The 26984-nt window shown below is 29.9% G+C and overlaps 2 protein-coding genes across 3 annotated transcripts; both read left to right on the forward strand.

Annotated features, from left to right (window-relative positions):
• The first annotated feature begins 4652 nt into the window (after nt 1–4652).
• LOC130954442 (wax ester synthase/diacylglycerol acyltransferase 4-like) lies at nt 4653–11316 on the forward strand. The gene is made up of 5 exons (XM_057881178.1): nt 4653–4862; nt 6725–7297; nt 8259–8618; nt 9952–10089; nt 11120–11316. The coding sequence occupies exons 1-5, from the start codon at nt 4668–4670 to the stop codon at nt 11267–11269; spliced, it is 1416 nt and encodes a 471-aa protein (XP_057737161.1). The 5' UTR covers nt 4653–4667; the 3' UTR covers nt 11270–11316.
• A 9551-nt stretch (nt 11317–20867) lies between these two features.
• On the forward strand, nt 20868–26039 carry LOC130954081 (uncharacterized). Of its 2 annotated transcripts, none has more exons than XM_057880815.1 (9): nt 20868–21053; nt 21362–21856; nt 21947–22048; nt 22179–22260; nt 22382–22401; nt 22510–22570; nt 23559–23638; nt 25545–25652; nt 25733–26039. In XM_057880815.1, the coding sequence occupies exons 2-9, from the start codon at nt 21380–21382 to the stop codon at nt 25793–25795; spliced, it is 993 nt and encodes a 330-aa protein (XP_057736798.1). In that variant the 5' UTR covers nt 20868–21053; nt 21362–21379; the 3' UTR covers nt 25796–26039. The 2 variants fall into 2 exon arrangements, with proteins under 2 accessions (XP_057736798.1, XP_057736799.1); XM_057880816.1 differs by having other exon boundaries at nt 20869–21079.
• The last annotated feature ends 945 nt before the right edge of the window (nt 26040–26984 follow it).

The raw sequence follows: 26984 nt of genomic DNA on the forward strand, positions 1-26984 counted from the left end.
TATTTCTCCATGCAAAAGAAGAACTGAACAGAGTAACAATCAAGTTCAAAACTCTAGTTACACTATCCACTGAACTGAATAAAAATAAGAAAAAATTTATTCAAAGCTCTAGTTATATTGTAAAAATGCAATCAGAATATATTGATCTACTGAACGAAAAAAATCAATACAGTAAAATTAAAAATGCAACTAAGAGAGACGCTACATTACAAGATTTCAAATGAACATTGATTTTTTTATTGTAATAAATAATAATATATTATTTATAAATATGGTTCATTGAGAAACTTTAAACCACCAGACAAGATCGGATAAGTTTTGAAAACAATAATGAATTATTGCCACCTGTTTGCATGTGAAACTAATAAGTTATGAGTTTAACTGTTAGATAAAAAATATTATTTTTATTTTAGAGACTATTTCAATTGGCCTTGAGACAAATATTCTTATATTTGAAAAAGTATATGTAAAATTTAGAATCTCTTAAAGAATAATTTTATCTAGTGTATTGGAATTTAAATTAGAATTTTTTTATTTTCAAATTAGGAAAAAAGAGGGACAGTTTTATCATGAGATGGATTATATTTATATATCTTATTTGAATCTCTGAACTTAGATCTTTGATCATCTGGACAGTAGCACCTTTAGAATATTCTCCTATAAACCAGTTTTTGCAAGACAATATTTTTTTCTATAATTCAGACGAGCAAACAGGTTCAGTGGGAAGATGGTTTTAGTCTGGTGCGACGTTTAAGGTTTATGACTCTCACTCTCGTAGTAGTTACTTGTAGTTTAGTAAGAAGAAGTTTGGTTGAGAGTACCAGGAGAACCGCCAGCTTGTTTCAGAAAAATATAAATTCTTGGCTTGACTTTATCTTAGGAAGGTTCTGTTCATTGCTGCTTTTCATTTCAGGAGGGACATCTCACTGACGGATAGCTGTTCACGGTGGTTTTTTGGTTAGGAATCAGTTGTTCATTGTATTCGAAATTGTTCGAAAGCTCATCAGCTAGTTTGGCAAACTTTAGAGATTTATGATCAACCTCTGAATTTGATGAACTAATTCTTACTTCATAGCAAAGAGTGCCCTTTTAAATTCTTTTATGGTCTTTGATGGATTTGGCGTTTCAAGAATAATGAGATCTTTCATCCACACGAGTTTTGGCCCCTGAATAAGATAACTAGTATGGCTTTGTCCTTGGAAAATGAGTTTCGGAATATTTTTGTGTTGCAATGAGTTTCTATTCCCTCTATTATTAGTGGCTCATGAATTTTTCTTTCGGTTGGTACTTTTAAGATTAATTATGATAAAAGTTATCCCGATATTGGTGATCGTGTTGGTTTTGCCTATGTTAGTAGAGATTGTAATAGAAGTTGACAACGGAGTTGTTTGGAAACGATTGAGAGTCGTAATATTCTGTAAGGAGAGTTGTTTGTTATTTGGAGAGGATATCTTCTAGCTTGAAATTTGGGACAAATAGATGTTATTTGTGAAACAAATTGTGTGAATATCTTTACTCTTGTCAATAATTTTTAGGATAACTCTATTTTTGTTAATTTTTTCATGTTAAAAATCTAGAACATCATGTCTTAAATATGGTGTGTTGATCTCCAATTAATCTTAAAATATATATATAAATAAAACGGTAGACATTATGATAAAGACGACAATAAAGACTTATACTCATCAAATAAAATTCTTATTGACTTAAAAAAATTCAAAAACAGTATTAAGCGGAATTACTTTGCTCTTAAGCAGTTTTTTATTTTTATTTTTTTGTTTATTTTGTTATTATTTTTCAGTCAATAAAAAAACGTGTTCAAAAAGTATTTTGTGTTGATAAACTAATGTTATTCATGTTTTTAATTATCTTTTCCATTTTTAGTAACAACGCAACCTTTTTTTCTTCAGTAGACCGATTACTTTCTCATTATGCAATAAGCCAAAAGCGCGCTCTGAAGAGTATAACTACTCCAAGCACCAAGACAACATCTAGTACCAGAGACATTAAGACAGCTACAAAAAACCGCGCGTATAATAAATAAATAAATAAATAAATAAAATACCTGAAGGTGTGACAGCTCTATTAGTTTCTAATGATGGATTTAATTAAGAGAGAGACGAGTGTGTATCATAATCTCATCATTAAATATCCAATTCAGTTATTGTCTATTTTTACCAAAGATAAAATGATTTTTGTTTAAAAAAAAAGACACTTTAGCTTTTAATTTTTTTATTTTGGAATAATACAATTTTTTTATTTTTTTAAATAATAACAAAAATTAATTTTGTGAGGATTTTATTTATATTTATTGGAGGATTTTAAACTTTTACAAATTTTTTTCAACAATATAACTAATTATTATCACTAGTTTTTTCATCCTCATTATTATCACTCTTACCTCTATTATTTTTATTACTTTATCATCATCATTATCTCCTGTACTGTCATCATCACCAATATCAATATTATCAACATTAAAGTTTTTTTCTTTCATTTTTTACTCGATGTTATTTTTTTTCTTTAAAAGGTATTTGTACTACAATTACTTTTTTACGGCATCATTTTCATCAATGATTTTTCTTCACTTAATTATCATTGGTAAAGAAATTTTTTAAAACAAACTAGAGGTTTAAAACCCCACAAAATACAAATAAAACCTCCCACAAAACTAACTTTTGTTATTATTTAACGAATTTTTTAACAGAAAGATTGTATTGTCCCAAAATAAAAAGGTTGAGGATCGAAGTGTTCTTTTTGTTGGACAAGGATTGCTTTGTCCTTCGTAAAAATAGACAAGGACTGGGTTGGGTGTTTACTCTAATCTCGTTGCAAAAATCGTTATAAATTAAACTTTTTTTATGATATTCTCTAATCCGACAGGTAAAAGACTAATCCGTCGTGGATTGAAATTCCATTTAAAGATTTACGGTTGGTCAATAAATTGCTGCATACACAAGATAATATTCAAACTTCGGATCCTTACTTACACGAATTAGTGAACTAATTATTAAACCAATCCAACTTGATTAGAAATTAAACTACTTTAATTAGGAGTATTGTGACTTGTGTGATATTTATATTGTATTCTATGGTTATTATGATTATGATAAGGTGGAAATTCATCGGCAGTTAATTTCATATATGAAGTTATTTTTAAATTACTGATATGTGTTATTATTTGGTTATTTTGATAAAAAAAATTGGTTTATTTTAAATAAATTATTATTTTTAAATCGATTTAGATAAATCAAATAACCATCTTTTAAAGATTTTTTTTATTCTTTCTGTCTATTATCCTAAATGATAAATTTAGTACATTCTTTATTTTTATTTTTTTAATCAAATTTATTTTTAACTTTTATTTATTTAATTCTCGTGAAATATATGTATACAAATTATTTGAAAAAGTAAAGTTTGGTATTCTAAAAAAATAAAATTCATGTCTTTTTGTTTGTATAAGAACGCGAAAGAAGGAAAATTAGAAATCGACTAAAAAGGAAAAAAATTAGGATTCACATGAAAGGAGGAATAAAAACAAAAATTAAGGAATACATTTGAAATAAAAAATTTGATTAAGAAATACGAATAAGAAGAATATACTCGATTAAAAATTTAAAAAAGAATAAATATCATGAGCGTAACAAAGAATAAGAGAATAAAAGTAACTGTTTAGTCCAACTTAAATTGTTTATTTTTAATTAAACCATTTGTATGCAATAAATTAAGTAATTTTTTTCAAACAAAAAATAACACATGTCAACAATTTAAAAATAACTTCATATAAAATTGACTGCAAATAAATTTTCCGCCTTATGATCATTATACTCACTATAAAATTTTGGCAATACTTGAAAATGTAGTTAATTTAATTTTTTTTATCATGACGATATTTTTTAATTAAAAAAGTAAAATTAAAAGGTGCAATTAAATTAAAAAGTATTATAAAATAATAAAATATGTGATCTTAATTTTAATTGGAGAAATGTTATACATGTAAAATTATTTGTTAATTAAGTCTAATTAAGTTAAACAATAAAATTTGAGCAAACGAAGAAAATGAGAATAATTTTTGTTAGTATATATATAGTAGGGTTGTGTTTGATTTTAAAAATAAGATAAAATAAGATAAGATATTGAATATAAGACATAAATAACAGAGACATAATATTAATATTTTTTTATTTTGTTTGGTGATAAACTAAAATAAATTATAGAATTTTAATTTATTATCATGTTTTTAATTTAAAAATTTAAAAATATATATATAATAATAAAAATTATAATTATAAAAAATTAATAAAAATAATAAAAAATAAAAAATATTACTTATTAATATTTTTATTATTTTTGATATAAAATATATTAATTTAATATCTGTAAACACAATTTATTCATGATTTTTTTTTTATTAATAGTATTGATATGGGACCCTGGTGATGGATAGGTAGAGAAGGTCATAGCTGTGTGAATGCGAGCATTAATTAGAGTCCACCAAACAAACCGGAGAATTAATAAATGTCAACCATTCTCTTTTCTAGCTTCTAATATTCTTTATTTATATGTAGCCATTTTCATGAACTGAACACCACAATCTGAATAATACAATACTATAATCTATAGCTACACTAGCTAATAGGCAGTTACAAAAATACAGAGGAACAAGTATGAAAAATGATTTTGATGAGGAAGAAATTCCAGCAGAGCCTGTGAGTCCAACTGGGCAATACTTGAACAGCACTTCATTGTGTGTTTACATTCTCGGTGTCTTGGAATCTGATGTTCCAATCGATGATAGCCACACTCTTTCACTGCTTCAACATGTTTTTCTCCCCATCAACACACGCTTCTCTTCCATCATGGTATATAATAATATATATTTGTTTTAATTTCTTAATTTTGCTACCATCTCCCTCCTCTGAGTTATAATACAATCCCGCTACGTTATCAACAGTATTTCTGTCAACTTCTGCTAACTCTTATTTATAACTGTATTTAATAAAAGTGTCTTTATAGATGTATCTAATAAAAATATTTTTTTATAGCTGTATTTAATAAAAGTATCTTTATAGATATATTTTTTGGATATGTCTTTTTATATATATGTTTAAAATATAATAATTAATTATTATTGATAATAAATTGACAAATAATATATTGGTATTTTATATTTTTTATTTATAATATATGTTTTTTTATTTTATTTTTTCTTATTAATATTGAAAATTTAATATCAGAGTGCACGGTATATTAATAATACGAAGAACCAAAATATTATATATACACTACAATTAATTATTAAAATTAATTATTATATATTTATATATAAATATGTGTGTTGTTTAACTTATTTTTAATATATATTTTATATTTTAATATATATTTTATATTAACAACTTATTTTAGTTGCTAATTTTAGTATATATTATTTAACTATAATTGTATTGAGAATTGAAAATGCATGTGTGCTATATCGGGAATTTTTAAGTAACGGCCACATATGTTGTGTTTAAATATAAGTCATCAAAGTTAGAATGTAGATACTATTAATGAGATAGAAGTAGCCAACAAAAAAGTTAGAAATTTAGATTATTGAAAAAAAAGGTAGTTTTTTATTTTCATTAGACAACCATATTTTAAACTTTTAATACATTTTTTTCTGGTAAGCATTTAGTTTATACAGATTATAGAAGAATTTCAGAAGACTATATATCAGAATTTATTATTTTTTATTATGAATTAGTTATTAATATTTTAAAATATAAAATAAAATATATTTTTAGATTATTAGATTAAGGAGCTGAATAAAAAAATTAAATTGATAGTTAAATTATAGTAAAAAACAATAAATTTCAACGTAAAAAATAAGTTATTAAATTAATTATTTGTATAAAATAAATATTAAAATGTGTGAAACACAATGATTGATAGTGTTAGTAATTTTAGAAGATTTTCAAGTGTACCGTTATATCGGTGTATCAATAATTTTTAACCGTTAATCTTATTAATTATATTATATATATATATTTTATAATTAAGATTAACAGTAAAAAATTACTGAAATACCGGTACGACGAGACACTCGAAAATTTTTCAGTAATTTTATACCTACATTCATTTAAATGATTTTTAATTGGGTGTGAAGATGCATGCATAGTCCTGCCATAAATATGCATGACTATTATGTTATTGTACTATTGAATGCAATGGTCCTTACAAATCTCCTATTATGGATGATGGATCTCTTCTCATTAATAGGCCGGTTCTTAATAGTTCTAACTCTTCAAATAGGTCTCAACCACACATCTTTAGACCCCATTTCTATGATCAACTATTTACATATATATAATTAATTTATGATTTTGTTTAAAAAATTATTTTTGGTACACTAGACATATGCATCTAATTAAATAGCGACACATTTAATTACCTAAATAGTCATCTAAAAAATAAATATAATTTAATTACTGTATAAAATCTTTTACATTATTAATGCATCAAAATTAAATTCTTTAATTTAAAGATATTTTTCTTGTATGAATTCTTCTAAAACAATACACAAAATATTTTTAAGGTGAAATTTTATTTTTATTTAGAAAATGGGGCCAAAACGTGTATTACATTTCAAAATCTAGACTTTTTTTATTATTAAACTTAGCTAAATATATTTAATATTTTTAACATTTAAACTAATCATGAATGAAATTGTGAAAATGATGAACAGACAAGGGACAAAAATGGAGAGAAAAAATGGATGAAGGTTGAAGTGAAGCTAGAGGATCACATAAAGGTACCCAAATTTCCCAATGAAAAATCATCATCATCATTATTATTATATGATGAAGATGTTGATGAATATATGTCCAAAATAGCAATGGAATATTTACCACAGAATAGGCCACTTTGGGAAATTCACATAATCAAATACCCAACAAGAAATGCAGCTGGCACATTGGTGTTCAAACTTCACCATGCACTTGGTGATGGTTACTCTCTAATGGGTGCTCTTCTTTCATGCTTGCAAAGACTTGATAACCCTAATCTTCCATTCACACTCCCTTCAAGTAATAAAAAATTATTACCCAAATCTTCAACAATTTTCAAAAATAATATTTTCTCCTCTGCATTCCACTCTATGTCTGATTTTGGATGGAGCATATTAAAAAGTAGTTTGGTTGAAGATGATCACACACCAATTAGGTCTTGTGGTGAAGACAACAAGCTTAGGCAAGTTACCATCTCAAGTGTCACTTTTTCATTTGACCACATCAAAGAAGTCAAATCTCTACTTGGAGTGGTATGTATGTCAAATTAATATATATATATCCTCAATATACTTTTAATTTATAGTTCATAATATTTTTAATGATAGAAACTCAGGTAAAATTAACTTTACGTAAAGATGATAGTTGAAAACCGTTAGATTATTTTACTAATTTGACTAAATTTTTATTTAACGGCTCTCAACTATTAACTTTATATAAAATCGACTGTACCTGAGTTTTCATCATTTTCAATAATGCTACTACAAGGCTATAATATCTTAGTGTGCATTTTAATTTGTTTGTATTTTTATTTTTCTTTTATTTTTAATAGTTTCTGTTTTTTAAATTAGTGAAAAAATAGAACCAATAAAATTATGTTTTTCCTTTCCAAATAATTTTTCTTTCATAAAATTCTAAAAAAAAACTAAAAGTGAAAATACAAATTAAACACATTTTTTGTGTGCTTTTTTATAAATTATTATTTTATATTATTTTAAAAAATTATTATCAATATATATGCTACTATTTTGTTAAGATGAAGTAAAAATTTAATTAAAAATAATTTTTTCTATCAAAATCAGTCAATTTTATATTTTTATATAATTGAGTGATGTATAGGAGTTTCTAATATCCATATATAACATAATTATTTTTTATATAAATTTTTATAAAATCACTTTACAATATAATTTATAGGAGCAGATTCTAATTATAAAATCACTTTTTTTTTTAAAGAGAATTGAAATATGGGCACATTTACATATATTCTCATTGGACTGACAATATAATCAAAAATATTATTTATACATTAAAATTAGTCACTAAAATTAACCATTATGTATTTGTATATAAATATATATATTATTTAACTTATTTCTAATGTATTCTATATTTTAACATAAATTTTATATCCGTGATTGATTTTGGTGGTTAATTTTAATGTACACTTACCAAAATTACAATATAATTGTTTTTTGTTTAATCAAATTATAGAGCATAAACGACGTGCTAGCTGGCTTAATTTTCTTGGGCATTCGACTGTACATGCAAGACATTGATCTGAAATCAAGAAATTCTCAGTCCACAGCACTTGTTTTGTTCAATACAAGAAACATAAGAGGATACAAATCTGTTAAGGAAATGGTTGAAAAGAGTAACAACAATGGTGCTTCGTGGGGGAACAGATTTGCATTCTTGCATGTTCCAATTCCAGAATTAAGTGATTCCAAATATGCAAACCCACTTGAGTTCATATGGGACGCTCAGAAAGAGATTACTAGAAAGAAAAGTTCTTGGGCTACTCCTCTTACTGCCATGTTCTTAAATATGGTCAAGAGACTCAGGGGCTCTGAGGTCAGTAACAACAATTCATCTTCTTCTTTAAAAAGAATAAATAACCAATTGTACTTATGAAAGATGAAATCGTTGACATATATATCATACTAAATCGAAATTAAATTTATACTCACACAAAATATTTTTGTGTGATAAAAACACTCTGTCTTTAGAAAATTAGAGTGCTACGTAAGGTATTTTTATCACATAGAAAACATCTTATATAAATACAAGTTTAATTTTGATCTAATATATATGGATATATATGTGATATGTCAATATTTTCATTATTTTATATGACTATTCATTATTACTGTTTAACTGTTTTAGTTTTTTTTTTTTAATATTTTATGATATCTGAATTATTTTGATAAAACGATTAGAATTTGTTCTTAATTTTTAAAAAAATCAATAAACAGAAAAAATATATGTAAAATTTGTTTCTAACTTCAAAAAAAATATTATAATAACTGATTTTAATATATATTTTAGTATATATTTAGTATCAGTGTAGTGTAAAACTGTAAAGGGAAAGTATAGAAAGCTAATGGCTTAAACGTATAATGCGTACAATGGAGGTTTATAAAGTATTACAAATATAATCATTAGTGTTAGGAGTTTTCCTTAGTGAACCCCAAAATCAGCTTAAGTTTTTGGGATTAGTGGTTTTATGACATGAGATGTTTATTTATCCTGGTATCCGGTTGGTTATTTTGGATAGTATGAATGATATTCATTTTATTTATAGACTAAAGATTTAGCCAATTATACACATTGTACACTTAAATCATTGGCTCTCTAACACTATCCAACTGTAAATTGATAATCAAGCCAAAAAAAATTATGGAGTCACGTGACTTGTACAAAATTAAACAGAGAATTACGGTACGTATTGTTCGAGAGACTTTATTAAACTGAACTGTTTAAACAGTAGAATTAATAAATTCATACACATCTCATGAGAAGTATTTCTATATACAAGTTGAATAAGACCACCGTTTGTAGCACAAAAAAAATACAATTAGATAATTATTACTGATAGATTAATATAATACATATAATTTAATCTATTGGCAAAAAAATTGATTATCACAACAAAAATTGTTGCTGACATAAACTTTTATTCACTTGCAATTATTTAAAATTAATATTTAATTTAATAAATTTCACTAAATAATTATATAATAATTTGTTATTTTTAATTTGTCTTCACCTGCTCTTTGTCACAACATGCCGCAATACTTTTTTGGTTGGATAAATTTGTTTGGCAGTAACAAAATGTTTCCAACATGAAAAGATATTGAAGGGAAAAAAATTTATTTCCATTATTGGATTGGGGTTATTATTTCAGGCTGCGGCTAGATACGTGCATAGCACACTGAGGAACTCAAGCACCACTGTTTCAAGCATCATTGGGCCAGTGGAACAAATGGCTTTGGCTAATCATCCAATCAAAGGTTTATATTTTATGGTAGTTGGTCCACCAGAGGTATGTCATAAATGTAGTATTTATTAATAGAAAATATCTTTCACCTTTCTTTTTCTCCGCTGGAAAATAAATTAAAAAAGGACGCAATGTTTATATATAAATGTGATGTGACAAGGACCATCACGTTCACTTTATTGTTATTGGCTTTTCCCCCTATCATAAGTTCTTCCCAATTAATTATGACCCCCCTCAATTTAGTTGCCACCGAATTGTACATCATAGTTGGTGGTATCCATCAATGTCTCTGTAACTATTTTATTTAAGTTTTTTTTTTTTTTTGGGGCATGGGGCATGGGGGACGGGAGGTTGTGGAATTTATTGGTTTACCTACAAAGTCTATATTGATAATTAAAAGAGTTTAGTTTCAATATACTAATTTTACACCATCATTTAATTATATGTATATTTTTTAGATAATTATTTACTTAATTAATATTTAAAATAATTATTTTTTTAAATATAATATTACGTAATTAAATACACATATAAATTTATTTTTATATTAATAATATATTAAAATTAAATTTTATTAAAAATAAATAAATACTAATGCGCTTTAAAAAAATAGATAGTGTAATACTTTTTGAATATAAAACTTAAATTATAAATTATAAATTATAAATTCTGAATTTTAGATCCTAAATCATAAATTCTAAATTCAAAATTTTAAATTCTAAATTATAAATTTTAGATCTTTAATCATAAATCTTAAATCTTAAATTCTAAATCTAAATTGTGATATAAAACATGATAAATGAAAAATTAAGATTTATTTAATTAACAAAGAGTACAACACTCTTTAATCCTTATGTAATAACAAATGTTTAAAGATGAGCCATAAAAAATTAATTACCAAATTAGTTATTATGCATTTGTAAATAAATACATGTACCATAACACATTTTAATTTGTAATAACATATATTTTATACATATAACCGATTTTTGAATATACCATGATAAGTTTATTAAATTAGCTTATTTTTAATGTACATTTATGTTTGATTATAATATTGGACATGGACTTGCAGAGTCTCACCATAACTATCATGAGCTACATCGGAAAGCTAAGAATTGCATTTGGATTGGAAAAGGGGTTTATGGACAAGGAAAAATTCAAATTGTGTATGGAAAAATCTCTTGAGATGATAATTTCAGCAGCAAGAAATATTTCTACGTAAAATCGGAGAAAGACATGCATGACGAAGCTCCGGTCCACAATATTCCTATATTGATATGCAATTTATTATTATTTTTTTCAATTAAAATTGGTTGTAATTCTTGATTTGTATGTGAAATGCATATCTATTAGAGAAGAATAAGTAAATATATATTACATTATATGCAACAAAGAATGTGGCTCCTCAAGTCCAACCAATTTCTCTTATTGAAAGATCTTCCATGCAGTAATATGCGTATATCTTCATCAGAAACCAACCATTAGCTTTTCTACATTCAATTTTTGAAGAGAAATATATCTCAAATTTTAATTAAATAATCAATGGTATATTAAAGATACTAGCTAAGTTTTAAGTAAAGCATGTTTTTTTACCCTAAAAATTTTTAAAATTGTAGAAATAATAGATATTGAGTAAGATGTTCAGTAAAGTTAGGATAATCATGAGAAATTTAAAAAAAATAAAATTTTATTTCTCATGTCACATAAATAATTTTTTAATTAAAAATAATATGAGATGCTCTTTTTTAGTTGTTTTAAGCATTATAAATTACATTGTATATTTTGTATAAAAAATTTAATATTCACATCATATTAGAGAGTCTATATAATCAATCTTGCATATTGATTTTGTCTTTACAAAATATATAGCAAGTGCATTATTGTGGATAGTGATTAATTTCATATTACTCTGTATCTATTAGAAGTTCAATTTTCACTGCAGACTCAACAATTAGTATCGGAGCCAATATTATATTATTCATTATTTGAGTGGTAAATTTCAACTTTGAATACAATGACTTCTGCTAGTGAAAATGTCAAAATAGGCAAATATAAAATTGAGAAGTGTTTAATAAAAAAAATAATTTTTTCTATTGAAGGATGCAGATGAAAAATTTACTTATATCACAGAAATTGCACAAAGTACTGGCAGGAAAAGAGAAAAAGTAAGAGGATATGAAGAATGAGGATTGGGAAGAATTAGATCTTGAAGCGAGGGCTGCAATAATCTTATGCCTTGAGAGGGATGTTGCTTTCTTGGTGAATGAATAAGCAACTACAGGAGGCGTCTAGTTAAAGTTAGAGAGTAACTTTATGATAAAGACTCTAACTAACATGATCTACTTAAAATCCAAATTGTATACATACAAGATGGAGGAAGGCACCTCAATCCGATAATATATCAATAAGTTTGATAGGATCATATCAAACTCTAAGGATATAGATGTGAAGATTGATAATGAGGATCAAACACTCACATTATTACTTTCATTACCGAAGTCCTATGAAAATCTGGTGCAAACCTTAATGCTGGTGGGTGACATTCTGACCATAGATGAGACAAAGACATCAATTTTAACGGATGATCTACATAAGGTTGCTACAAGTGTAATGTCGTCTTCAAATGGAAGAGAGTATAATGATCAAGCACAAGGATTGTTTGCAGCTAGAGGGAGGAGTAATGAAACAGGAAAAGGTAAGCGTGAAAATTAAGTCTAGGCTAAAATCTAGACCTCACGCAGAGATAACATGCTTTAAATGTGGTGAGTCTGGACATTTTAAAGCAAATTGCCTAAATAAAAAGATAAATTTTAAGAAACAGAACAATGACAACTTAAAAGAAAAACAAGAAGCAAGTTATATCTCAAATGGTGAGAAGATTGTTACTGTGTAATAGATTATTCTTACGAGATATCCGGTAATTGGATGCTTGATTCTAGAGCTTCTCACTATATGTGTCCAAATAGGAAGTGGTTTACTACCTATCAAAGCACTAATGGCGGCACAGTTTTGATCGGTAACAATCATGCTTGCAAAACTGTAGGGGTAGGTATTATATAAGAATCAATATGCATGATGGAGTTATAAGAACCTTGAAGGATGTGAAACATATTTTTGACTTGCAGAAAAATATGATCTCTATGGGTTTGTTAGAGAAAAATGGTTGCAAAATTGTTATTGAAAATGGAATTTTAAAAGTTGTTCGTGGTTCTTTGATAATGATAAAGGAGATTTATCATGGTAATCTTTATCCTCTTTTGGAAACAATTGTTACAGGTGATCTAGCAGTTAGAATTAGTGGAAATAAAGACCAAACAGACTGCACGAGAATTTGGCACATATGGCTTGGGCATATGTCGAAAAAAGGTCTATTATTGTTTAGTGAAAAAGGTTTGCTGAAAAATATATGAAGAAACCACAAATTGAGTTTTGTGAACACTGTATATATGAAAAGACACACAAGATGAGATTTTCTACAAGCAAACACAAAAGTAGAGGGTTGTTAGACTACGTGTATACTGATGTTTGGGGTCTGGCTAAAGTTACTTCTAAGGGTGGTTTCAGCTACTTTGTTACCTTTGTTGATGATTATTTAAGGTATGCTTAGGTTTACTTCCTCAAGCATAAGAATGAGATATTCGACACTTTTAAGCAGTGGAGACCAATGATTGAAAACAAAACCGGTGAAAAACTAAAAACTTTGTGATCTGATAATCACACATAGTATATAGATAGAGCTTTTATGGAGTTCTATGATTAGAAAAGCATTGTGATATACTGGACAGTTAGAGACACACCACAACAAAATGGAGTCGCGAAAAGAATGGATCGTACACTAATTGAGAAGTCAAGGTGTATGCGCTCTAATTATGGGTTAGGCAGAGAAGTGAATCAATCTCCACGTTCTTCTTTAGATGGAGACACACCTTATAAGGTGTAGTCAAGAAAACATGCAGATTACGGAAAATTCAGTTTTTGGATGCACGGCTTATTATCATGTCAAAGATAATAAACTTGATGAAAGAGCTAAGAAGGTAATCTTTTTGGGGTATCCAAGAGGGATTTAAGGCTATCATCTCTGGAGTGTAAGTAATTCTAAGTTTGTAATCAGCAAGGATGTGACATTTAATAAAAAATTCATGGTAGCTTTGTCTAAAGTTAGATGCCAGATGATGATGATGTTGGAAAAACTATAAACACTCAAATGGTAGAGATAGAGTCTAAAAATCAACTAATAGACTCTAGTCATGTTCATGTAGAGTATCTTAATGCTACTCACGAAGATGAGGAGGACAATGAACTTAATTGATCATGAAGAGATTCAGCAAAAAAATACACATGTATTACAACAGCAACAATAGGATTCTTTGGCATCCACTAGGCCAAAGAGAAATTATAAACTCGTACAAAAGTTTGGGTCAGACAAGCCTCTGAGGTATTATGGACAGTTAAATTTGGTAGAGTATGCACTCTTGATGGAGGATGATGAGTCAGACACCTTCCAACAAGCTATCAAGGACAAGGATAGTGAGAGTTGGTTGGTTGCTATGGAAGAAGAGATGCACTCTCTTCATGAAAACAAGACACGGGAGGTGGTCCCATTGTCCGTGAAAAAGACTGCTATTGGTTGTAAGTAGGTATATAAAAGAAAAAGAATATCCTAGTAAATTGGATGGTACAAGATTCAAGGCTAGGTTAGTGGCCAAGAAATTCGCATATAAAGAAGGAGTTGATTATAATGAGATATTTTCTCCTGTGGTGAAACACACTTTTATTCGGATGCTTTTAAGTCTTGTAGCTCATGACAATCTTGAGTTAGAACAACTAGATGTGAAGATAGCATTCTTACACGGTGATTTAGAGGAAGAAATTTGTATGTATCAACCTGAGGGTTTCAAGGTTGAGGGTAAAGAAGGTCAGGTTTATCGCTTGAAAAAATCGCTTTATGGATTGAAACAATCTCCTCAGCAGTGGTACAAGCGATTTGATTCCTTTATTTTAAAATAAAATTTATTTAGAAGTAATTATGATTGTTGTGTATACATTCGTAAGCTTCCTAAAGGTGATTATATCTATCTTTTATTGTATGTGGATGACATGCTCATTGCTTCTAAAAGTAAGGTGGAGATAGATAGATTAAAGTTTTAACTTGGTGAAGAGTTTGAAACAAAAAATTTGGGTACTGCGAGAAAAATTTTAGGCATGGAGATTAGAAGAGAGAGATCAAGTCAAAAATTATTCTTGACTAAAAAAGGCTACATTGAACGAGTTATCGAAAGGTTTGGGATGAAAAATGCTAAGCCGGTGGTGACTCCATTAACTCTACATTTTAGGTTCTCAAGTAAATAATCTCCAACAATAGTAGAAGATAAGGCATACATGGACAGTGTACCTTACGCAAGTGCTGTAGACAGCCTAATGTACGCTATGGTATGCACACGCCCAGACATTTCACAAGCAGTCAGTGTTGTTAGCATGTTTATGGCAAATCTAGGGAAGACACAATGGGAAGCAGTCAAGTAAATATTAAGGTACTTGAAGGGTACTATTGGCACAGATTTATGCTTTGGTGGTAAATCATCATATCAAATTAGCGGTTTTGTTGATTCTAATTATGCTGGTGATCTAGACAGACGGCAATCTACAACTAGTTATGTATATAAAATATATGGTGTTCTAATTAGTTGGCGATCGATGTTATAGGATACAGTAGGACTATTCATCAAACATTGTGTTTAGAGGTCTCCAAAATGACACTGTTTTATAAGAACTATTTTGTCTTGTTTACACACGTAGACAATTGATTGCCATGTCCGCTAGTTTTAACCTTCATGTCATCATTTTTTATTTTATTAACGGAGAAACTAGACTAGGAACTAATTTATCTGCTAAAGTTAAACGTAAAAATTTTTTGTGTATTTCAAAAGTTAGGAAACTAAAATATTTGATCTTAAAAATGTAATAGACTGATTTAAATAATTACTTAAAATAAAATTATTAAGATACTTTTTAATATTCTTTTAAGTTGTTTAATTTAAAAGATAATATCTTAACTGTGATAGTGTTTTACTAATATAATTTAAAAAAGATTTGTAATAATTTTTTAATTTATTTTGTTCTCAGGTATAAAGTAATACTATTCTAATTAAAAGTCAACGGATTATAAATCAAAGGACATAATATTTTTATACTATCCTAGAGATCATGAATTCGAATTCTTCTATCTTTAAAAAATATTATTCTAATTAAAATATGGTGTCCAAAGTAACATATGCCTTGAAACGAGTTAATGTAATATTTCTTCTAGTTTAGTTACAGCTTTATTTGTTGTCAATATAAATATTAAAAATTAAAATACATATGACTATATATATTTAAATGTAGTTTCTTATGACCAATAACCCATAATATCAAAATAGGAAGACAAATATTCATAAAAAATTGCCAATGACTTCATAAAATCCGTAGCATTGGTTATTTTAAAAATTTTATTTTCTAAAATCAATGTTGAATTACTAATCAATTTATTTTATTGAAAATAACTTAAAGAATATTAAAAAATATCATAATAACTTTATTTCAAAAATTTTATATTAGTAACACCAAGTAACTAAAAATAAATTTAGAGTAAAGGACAAATATGTCCTTAACTTTTTTTTTGCAGACATTTTTGTCCTCAAAGAAGGGAAAATACATTTAAATTCCTCACCCCTGAAAAACGTGGACATTTATGTCCTTCCGTTGAATTCAGGTGTTTGGATGGGACGGAAAAGTCTGACCTAACAGAGATGGCGCTGACCTGGCCGTTACGGAGGCCACGTGATAGGGAGCATTTCGAAACAAGACATATAAGTCCTTGGAGACAAAAACGACGCCGTTTTTATAACCTCCCCCAATCTTTCAAATTTCTCTACCATTTTCTTCTTCCTTCGTCCTTTTTTCCTTCCATTCTTCTTCCTCGGCCCCTGCCTCCATCACCGCCGTACAGCCGCACCTCCGTCAGCCACCATCAACGCCGGCGACCTCCTCCTTCCTCTCTTTTGAGTAGCTGTTGGCCTTGTGAGCAATCTTCAGGAGTATCCATCTCATCCAGCATGTCATCCTATCCTCTGTCTTGGCCCTTGATGTTCCTGTAACATCGATCCATACGACGCTCCAACTGGTCTAGTCGGGCCATAAGATTGAGCCCTAGCTCTTGAGTCGTGAGGCCCTGAAAATCGGAAGGGGGTGCAGCTGGTAGTGAGGTAGGAGGCTGTGGTGCTGTGGTGGTAGGCTACCCCTCAGATGTCGGGAAGTTAGATGTGTCCTCTGTCGGGACTCCCATGTCGGGATTAGAGAAGAGACCAGTACTCTCTTTAGTTGGTTGTTTCCTTTTTCCAGTTGATTTTTTTCCTTTAGCAGGTCACAAGAAGCTCACAAGCAGGACCTCTACACAATTCACACTCATACAATGCAACCATTCAAAACTATACAGTGGTGAAATTGAATGAAGAATGAGCGATGCACATTGACAGAAAAATTGAAGTTGATAAACCTCAAGTAAAAATTTGAATATACATGTGGCCATTCATGTAATTCACATTGCAAAAAGAGGTTGAATGGAGAAGTACACATCAAACATCAAAGCATCACACAAACACTCTTCAAAGATGAGTGGAAATAAGGAATATGAAGCAGCTTAGTGAAATATAAGAATGGAAAATCTCAACTAAACAGAGAAATGACAAGCCAAGGTAGTGATTAATTGGCCTTGACAACATTCAAAGCGAAAAGCGTGCATACCATGTCAATTAATCAAAGTGAAGATTGAGTTTTGAAAACAAAACTTTTCTAAAATTCGACAGCATCTTAGTAGTACATAGTACATTTTCCAAAGTCAAACAAATAATGAATTCAACAGTCAATTATAGCTAGAGAGTGTAGATCAAATAATCAAGTCTCACTGAATCAAAATTGAAGTTCAATATGCATTAAGAACTCAACATCACTAAGCAAGAACAAAAACAAGTAACATGAACCATAATCAAGCATAGTGAAACCCAAGTAGCACAATGGCTTGAAATACAACACAGAGAACAAAAGCACCAGATTCAAGCAGCAATTCTCATCGAGTTCAACAATTATATCAAAAGTAAGCTACATGACACCTAACAAAAGTGCATCATTGAATCAAAGGAATTAGCTCATTTTAAAACAGAGATGTGGCATCAGACAGCAAAATGAGCACATAAGAGTTCATTGTTAACCAAAACAAGCAATAAGAATTTACACAGCAGCAGTGTAAAACATCAGTCTCAGCAATTTCTATTAACCAACCCTAATCCTAACAACTCAAGAACAATTAAACAAACTAAATATAATGAACTACAAATAGTGATTGCACAGACAGCAGCATTAAGCTAGCAAGACCTAATCCACTATCCACGCCAGATACTCTAACAACCTAATGTAACTAACTAATCTAACCTAATTGCAATAACAGAGTGAATTAAACAGAGAGAAAGAAGACCTGGGAAGCACAGGGGTGGTAATGAGAGAGAGAGAGAGAGAGAAAATGATGGTTGGGCCCTAGTAGCGACGGTGGTACGCCGGTAGAGAGGCGGCGGCGCGGCGGCAGTGGGTCGCCGAGAAGGTTGTCGCAGACGAACGGTGGGTGGAAAGAGGGTGAGAAGAGAGAGAGACTAATAGGAGTAAGGGAGTGAGAAAGGGAAGAAGACGTGAAAAGAGAGGAAGGAGAAGGTCGCCGACGTTGATGGTGGCTGACGGAGGCGCGGCTGTGTGGCGATGATGGAGGCAGGGGTCGAGGAAGAAGAATGAAAGGGAAAAAAGATGAAGGAAGAAGAAAATGGCAGAGAAATTTGAAAGATTGGGGGAGGTTACAAAAACGACGTCGTTTTTGTCTCCAGGGACTTATATATCCTGTTTCGAAATGCTCCCTACCACGTGGCCTCCGTAACGGCCAGGTCAGCGCCACCTCTGCCAGGTCAGACTTTTCCGTCCCGTCCAAACGCATGAATTCAACGGAAGGACATAAATGTCCACATTTTTCGGGGGTGAGGGACTTGAATGTATTTTTTCTTCCTTGAGGACGAAAATGTCTGCGAAGAAAAAAGTCAAAGACATATTTGTCCTTTACTCATAAATTTATTCAAATTAAAATTATTCAAGAGACCATTAGAAACGAAATGTTCTTTTCAACTTAGTTGTTCTCTATGTTCTCTTTTTTCAGTTACCAAGAAAAATTATTCGTTGTTGCTATTGGCTAATAGATTAATGCATGCACAAGATAAGATTTAAATCCTAATACTGCAGATTAATAAATTAATTACTAACTAACTAATCTAGAGATTGGTTTTTCAAAATTCTCTCTCTCTCTTTTTTTTTTAGTAAAAAGCTCTTTCCTTTTTGGTGTAGGTCAAAACTCTTTTTATTTTGGATGTCTTTTTTTTTGGACGTGATTTTGGATGTCCGATTACTGAAAAAAAAAGATTGATGGGCCTAGCCCAGTTGCATTTATAAATAAAATTCACGTTTGTGTAGTTTTTGTTAAGTAGAATTTTATTTTGTGAGTACAATAAAATTTGGGGTTCCAATAAAATTATAGATACACCACTCCTTATTTAGTTTAAGGGAAGAGTACTAAATTGGTTCTCTATGTTTGGGCGTAATTGTATTTTGGTCTAAAAAAGTTTTATTTAGCTTTAATTTAGTCTTACAATGAGGTCAAAGTTAAATAATTAACGGAATGTCTTACATAACAATAGTACAAGAACAAAATTGATAATATGAAAAATAAGTACCATATCTAAAAATACAAAATCAATCGTGGATGCATTAATATATTTATTTATTATTTTTATAATTTAAATGAAATATTTTTTATAGAACTAAGGAGAATGATAAATAAATGTATTGATGCTGTGTCTTTGGAGCTTGTACTTGTTCTCCAAATTATCGACTTTGTTCTTGTACTGTTATTATGTAGGAGATTTCGTTAATTATTTAATTTTGACTTTGCGATAGGACTACATTAAAGTTAAATGATTTTTTTTAATTTAAATAGAACACTTTAAACTTTAAAAATTAAAACAGAATTACATCCAAATATAAAAGATCAATTTAGTACTTTAGGCTTAGTTTAAACTTTGGACTTACACTCAATTAAAGCTTGTCAATTTTCAAGTAGGTACATTTGTTGTAACTTGTAACAAAGATTAACGAGCACAATGAGAGGCTATTGGTTAGTAATTTTATACTATCTGCAAACTAATAAAGAGGACACAATAAGAATTTAAAATTAGTATAAAGAAATTATCTAAAAGTTATCCAACCTTTGACTGATATGGACTTTAGATAAATAAATTGATATAACAAATATACTAGATAAGTTGATAGACATCTATGAATGATGCATGAATACTCAATCAATCAAAAATAAGATAGACACATAATAAATACATTAATTAAAAATTTTTGCTATGCATAAAAATACAATATATATATATATATATATATATATATAATATAAATTATATTTTAAATAAATTATAATAAATTTTTAATATTTTATCGATATTAAAATATAAATATAAATTTAAAATATTTTAAAAATTTAAAATACTGCACATACATTCAATCATATAAGACATATAAGCAAAAAAAACTATTTTATTGATTATGGGAATAGCCATCCAAAAATTCGATTGTAATAGCACAAATTTTATAATGTTAGTGTACAAAAATTAAACTCATATTTTAATATATTTTAATTTATAAAGTATTTTAAATAACAAATAATGATTCTAAAATTGTACATTTGTACAAATTAAAACCCTAAACCGCAACCCTCATCCCTCCTATGTCTACCTTTACAGTTTCTCTGCACCGGAGACACTGCTGAGGCCACCGATCGTTGTGCCTCTGTCGCCGCCACGCCGTTCTTCATACCTCCGTCGCCGCTCTTCTCTCTCGTCGGGCATTGCCTTTCCTAGCTACTCCCGTCTCGTGTAGGTTTCCTTTTTTCTCTTCAACGGTAATTGTTTTTGTTTTAAAAATTTTCAATTGTTTGATATGCATAAGAATGAATGTGAAGCTACTTGTAGTTAGTGGTTCTGATTTTTTTAATGATTACTTTCAAAATTATTAAAATTAGTTCTGAATTGAGCTTTGGTGTTGATGTTTGTTACCTGTTGCTATTGTTGATGCTGTTTGTTGCAGATTTTCTTTTTCGTTTTTTATTTTCTCATGTTGATGCTGCTGCTGATTTTGCTCCAATCTTCTTATATGATTGGCTAATTTTTCTTATATGATTTAGGTTGATTCATAAAAGAGAATGGCTGAAGTAATGCAATTGCGAGAGTCTGGAGGACTTTTAAGAAAGAGGAAGCTTGGTAAAAAACAAGGACATAAGAAAAAGCCAAAATTGATGCCACCACCACATGGGCAGAAGAAAGTTAAAGTAGACAAGAAAATGAAGAAACTCTTCCGCAAGCGTGCACGCGAGTATAATTCTGATGATGATGATGAAGATGAAGAAGAAAATGAGGCCAGTGTACCTACTATCACCAACAAACACAATGGGGACGAGATAGATAGTGAAGAGCCATCTGAAGACGAGGGCAAAACAGAAGGAGGACGAAAAGGGTGGAATAAGAATGCAACTGATGAGGATAATGAATTTTCTGAGGATGAAGGAGGAGAAGACGATGGTGTAGTTCAGCCAGGAATTATGAAATTCACCGAGGGGGTTAGGGCATTTAAGATGGCTTTCAGGAATATTATAAATAAGAGTGTTTCCGAGGACTTGTTGGTAAGTTAGAACCAAGGTGATCAAAGAACATGTTTATATTTACATAAACCATTACAAATGTGGTTTTCTAAGACTTTGATAACTCTGTAGGGTCCAATATTATCTGGGCACAAGAAGCTTATTGCCGACAAGCTTGCAGAGGAAGAAGCAGAGAGAGAGACCAAGGGGGAGGCAAAAAAGGAAAAGCAGAAGGTAATTTTAAAGTTCAAGTCGACCATGATCTTATTGTCATGTAACCTCGGTTTAAAATTTATATACATATTAAGTGTGTTGCTTCAAATTTTCCCTATTTGGTAATTAATCTTCTTATTGCTGGTTACAGTTAGCAGAAAAGGGGCATGTCACACCTGCTAACTATTTGGTTCCACATGAAAAGTTTTTAATAAGTGTTGCTACCAAAGGAGGTAACCATATTGGTTGTTCTTTTAAATTCAGGGTTATGGCTTCTTTTTTATTTTGATGACTTTCATTTTCCTCATACTGATTCATAACTTTTGATAACGGATGACCTGGTGTTGCTTTCAGTGGTCAAGTTGTTCAATGCTGTAAGTTTTCACTTCACAAACTTTGGTTTTGTTTATTATGTTTCTATCTCTTTCATGCACTGTATCTTTATCATTATTTAACCAGAGATTCGATGCATGCCTGTTTAGGTCAACAAGGCACAGTCTGCTCAAAAAGGGTTAGACCCCTCGAGGACTAAAGATGCAAAAGGTAATCTTTTTATTGCCATAAGAGTGTACAAAGAAGACTTAAAAAATGACAATTCATGTGTAGTTCTGATAATTGAATCATGGAAATAAATAAAAATCTTTTCTTTTCTTTTTGTTGGGGGCGGAGATAATTGTTTTATTTTTATATTATCTAGGGAAATTGTGACTCCCATCTTATTAACTCATTTGCAATTGTGTTTTCATTTTTTTTTAATTTTTGATAATTACAGTTTTTTGTTTTTATATATTTGTATCTGATTAGGTTATTCCAGTCTCGATCATGACTTCATGCTTTAACATGAGCATTTATCGCAAATTCTTACTCTGCTCGAGTATCATTATCGTAGGAGGAATAATTAAAACATTTGACAATCTTTCCCTGTTTTCTAATGATAAAATGTTTACGACCAATAAACTGTAAGCGTTAATTTGCAGAGTGGCAAAACTCACAGATGGGAGTCCATCTTTATGTGATTTCTTACTATAATAAGCAACCAGACATGTAGTTATGGTTAGAATTGAGCATAAAACTGAAAGAGAAAGCATAAAATCATAAAGCTTTATAATTTTGTGATTCTCTTGTTCTTAGTGACCACCTGGTATGCATCATTTTTCGATTCCAATGATACAAATATATATCCAGCTATGTATGTTACAATGTTCATTAACAACTATTTTGCTTGATAGTAGTTTTTATGCTAACCGTTCATTTCTGGGACAGATTTACATAACTAATCGATGGTGGTTACTTCCATGAAGGCATCTTCATGGAAGTAGCCACCTTAATAGATATATACATTGGAGTGCTTGTACTGTCTTGAAACTGTCACTCTATTCCCAGTAAATTCCTCAGTTTTGAATAAGTCAAAATGTAAAGAAATATGATTAATCACATGCTTATTGTTTTCAGTGAATTTAGTCATCATGTAGACAATGATTTTTTTTATGACATGTCCAATTATAACTATCTAATGTGTGTATGCTGCCAGAGATAAAAAAGCGGACCAAAGCAGCCTTCTTTTCAGAGCTAGGGAAGCCATCGTTTACAGCAACTGGCACCTCAGCAAAGGTGACATCTTATGCCCTTTTCTCCTTTAGGTTATACTTTCAATCGTAAGCTCATTTTTATGATAAATAACTTCATGGTATTATTAAGCAGCCTATGTTCTATTTTTTTCCAGCCTTAATAACATGGAAAAACGGGTAATAACCATCGAAAACTGCATTTGGTGGATTAAACCATCAACTATGACAAACCGGAAAAAATAAGTTATTATTATTATTATTATTATTATTATTATTATTATTATTATTATTATTATTTGTCCTCTTTATGGGATGTAATATAGTTCAATTTTGAAAAGGAAGGAAAACACATTCCTATGACAAGCAAATCGGGAAAGGGGATAGGGTTCATTCAGCTTAAGTAAATACTGAATTGGTAACAAATGAGTGGGAAGGAGAGAGATCTTGGAAGATCTGTAATGGGGAAAGGAAATGGAATATTAGGCAGAATATTGAATGGACTTGGAAGATAGTGGCCTACTTGTATTCCCTATTCTTCTTTTTCTTGTATACATAATGCTGAGCTGATTTACCACCTACTGGAATTTTGCTTGAAACAATAATATGCATAAGAATTTCCATGTTTTGGTGCTAGTATCTAGGCTGTTGAAGTCCTGTCCCTATTGCTGCTCCTCCCAAAACCATGAAAAATAGTATTATAGCGAAGAGGATGAAAATAATTGAGAGGGGAGGACAATGGAATTTGGTTAAGTGACATGGTGTTCATGTGGTTTGCTACCATCATGATAAGTGAAGTTTTATTATTGTATTTTGTTCTAGGTGTTGCTATTAAGGTTATGAAATACAATCAACGGAATGATGCCTTAAAGGATGAATTTGATTAAGTTGCAATCATGAAGCTGGGGAATCATAAAGATACTGTTTGTTTCATCAGTATATGTACAAATCTACATGTATGTATGGTAATTGGGCATATGCCTGGAGGAAGTCTGATTATTTGCACGATAGTCATAATATCTCTGGAGCTATCTCTGTTGCTGAAGTTTGCAAGAGGCATGCGGTACTTGCCCAAAAAACTGCATCATTCATGGGTTTCTGAAGATGATCGCTGTTAGATAGATACAATGGTGTGGAGCTAGGTGTTTTTTTAGTTACTTGAGGAGTAGAAAAATATTTAGAGGGCTAGAGGCCGAGGTTTCCTGTATGCCCAGAACATTTATCTTTTCTTCGTTGCCATTGTTATAAAATCTTTGTTTTCTGTTACGGAAATTAAAAAAAAAAAGGAAGAAACGTAATAGATTCTACAGAGTTTCGTACAGCTCAATGACAGCATTATTCATACATTAGCTCTTTTATATTCCCTCTTGATGCTTGTTCCAACACTTAGCTCAATGACAGCATTATTCATACATTAGCTCTTTTATATTCCCTCTTGATGCTTGTTCCAACACTTAGCATAGCCTCCAATGAGAAGGAAAAACGTGAGCCTGTGATAGAAGTTGATAGGTTAACAGGTTGTGTCCCACTCTACATAACTAATTACTGGGTTGGCAGAGAATGGCTGTGTAAGACAGGAAAATCTTGGAAAATATGAATTTTGGGGGATATTTGTACTGGGAAAAGGCAGTGGAACGTTAAGCAGAATACTGAGTGGACAATGGAAGTAGAGGGCTCCTATAATTTCCTTGGTCTATCCTTTTCTTCCTTCTAGACATGCCTCAAACTTGATTAATATATAGATGAATTTCTATATTTTCTTCGTTGATGGATGTATGCAAGATAAACCTTTGTATATATGCTATTAAATGCTTTCATGTTTTCTGAAGAGGAATGACAAAGGCTTGTTAGATCTATACAACCATATTTAGGGTTGTTAAACATGTTTGTACTAGGTGGCTTTCTTCCTTCTGTTGGTTATTATCGAACTTCCTGGTTCTTGTTATTTTCAGGCGAATGCACGTACAGGCAAGGTAGAAGATGAACAGCCTGCTTGGGCTCCGTTACAAGACAATTATATGCTCACAAGTGCAAAACTAAAGAATTGGGATAAAATGCCAGTAAGAATCTTTTGTAACTAAGTTAATTGTGTATTCTTTTGTTATGCATTTATGCACTCATTTTTGAACATTTCCTGCAGGATAAAAGTGTCTCAGATGAGGTTGAAAGGGCATCTGAAGATAGTAGTTCAGATGAAGATTAAGGTTGTAGAAGATGATAAAGGCCCTCATTAAGATATATGTATCATTATGGGGACTAAAGTTTTGAAATTTTAAAATTGGTATTGGCGGAGGAAGTTCTTATTTTGTTCATTATTATAGATCCATCTGCCTGTGTACTAATATTTTTGTTTTTTATTATAATGTTATCATGATGTATTTTTTTTGGATAATCAAGCATGATAATTGATAAGTTTTCGAGAGATTAATTTAATAATTGCCTATTTATATTTGTGGAGGTCTATGGTGTATTGGTGTGAATCCTGAAAAACACCCACAGGTGTATGACCACTGGCTTCTGCTGAAATGTTCAGACAGTAGATTGTTAGGTGTTGCTCATCTAAGTCATGTTCTTCTCTCGCTTGTTATTTTTTATGTGGGAGAGAGAGAAGTGTATAACAAGAAGCTGTGAACAGAAGTGTGTTTCACATTGGAATGGGATGTACAAATCGGATGCACCGATTTGTTTGTTTTATTTTTTTTTTTCAAACAAACAATCACAAATTGGACGGTCCGATTTGTGAATTCGAAAAAAAAAAATTTTAATGTTGAAATCGGATCGTCCGATTTTTATTTTAAAAAATAAATAAAAAATAAAAAATACAAAACGGACCCTCCGATTTGTAGTTTATTTTTTTCTCCAAACAAATCGGACCCTCCGATTTGAATAAAACACCATATAAAAAGAAAAACATCCAATCTTCCAATAATAATGTATTACACATATATTTAAACAATATAAAAAAAATTAGCCTTTTTCTCTAACTATACCGTAGATTTTTTCTTATGTTTTTAGTTTTCTAATAGATAATTTCTGGGCATTGGATTATCACAATTAATTAGAAAATAGCATTTCAGATATGGTAGTTGCAAACTTGCAATCAAATTATATGAATGTATGATCATTCAAAATCATTATTTTGTGTTCCAAAGCAATAAAAGCTATAATTACAAAACAAAATGATGACAAAATGCACAATCTAAACTAGCTCCCTCGAGATTGATATTTCAAGTTTTCAACCTCCTAACACTCATCATTTCCTTTCTGATAGCACAACTTCTTGGTAAATCACTGGCCAAGCTACTGGTTTTTGGGAGGAGACAGGCGACTGTAGGGGTTGTACTGTTGTTGAGCAGTGGAAAGATAGATTGTAATTCATTTCTTAACAATTA

This window comes from Arachis stenosperma, chromosome 10 (genome assembly GCF_014773155.1).
Source record: "Arachis stenosperma cultivar V10309 chromosome 10, arast.V10309.gnm1.PFL2, whole genome shotgun sequence".
In the NCBI taxonomy this organism is placed as follows: domain Eukaryota; kingdom Viridiplantae; phylum Streptophyta; class Magnoliopsida; order Fabales; family Fabaceae; genus Arachis; species Arachis stenosperma.

Coding starts and splice junctions, on each gene's coding strand:
- LOC130954081 (XM_057880815.1), top strand. CDS start 21,380: ATGGCTGAAGTAATGCAATTGCGAGAGTCTGGAGGACTTTTAAGAAAG. Junction 22,049..22,178: donor CAAAAAAGGAAAAGCAGAAG/GTAATTTTAAAG, acceptor TGCTGGTTACAG/TTAGCAGAAAAGGGGCATGT. Junction 22,402..22,509: donor TGGTCAAGTTGTTCAATGCT/GTAAGTTTTCAC, acceptor ATGCCTGTTTAG/GTCAACAAGGCACAGTCTGC.
- LOC130954442 (XM_057881178.1), top strand. CDS start 4,668: ATGAAAAATGATTTTGATGAGGAAGAAATTCCAGCAGAGCCTGTGAGT. Junction 8,619..9,951: donor AGAGACTCAGGGGCTCTGAG/GTCAGTAACAAC, acceptor TTATTATTTCAG/GCTGCGGCTAGATACGTGCA. Junction 10,090..11,119: donor TGGTAGTTGGTCCACCAGAG/GTATGTCATAAA, acceptor ATGGACTTGCAG/AGTCTCACCATAACTATCAT.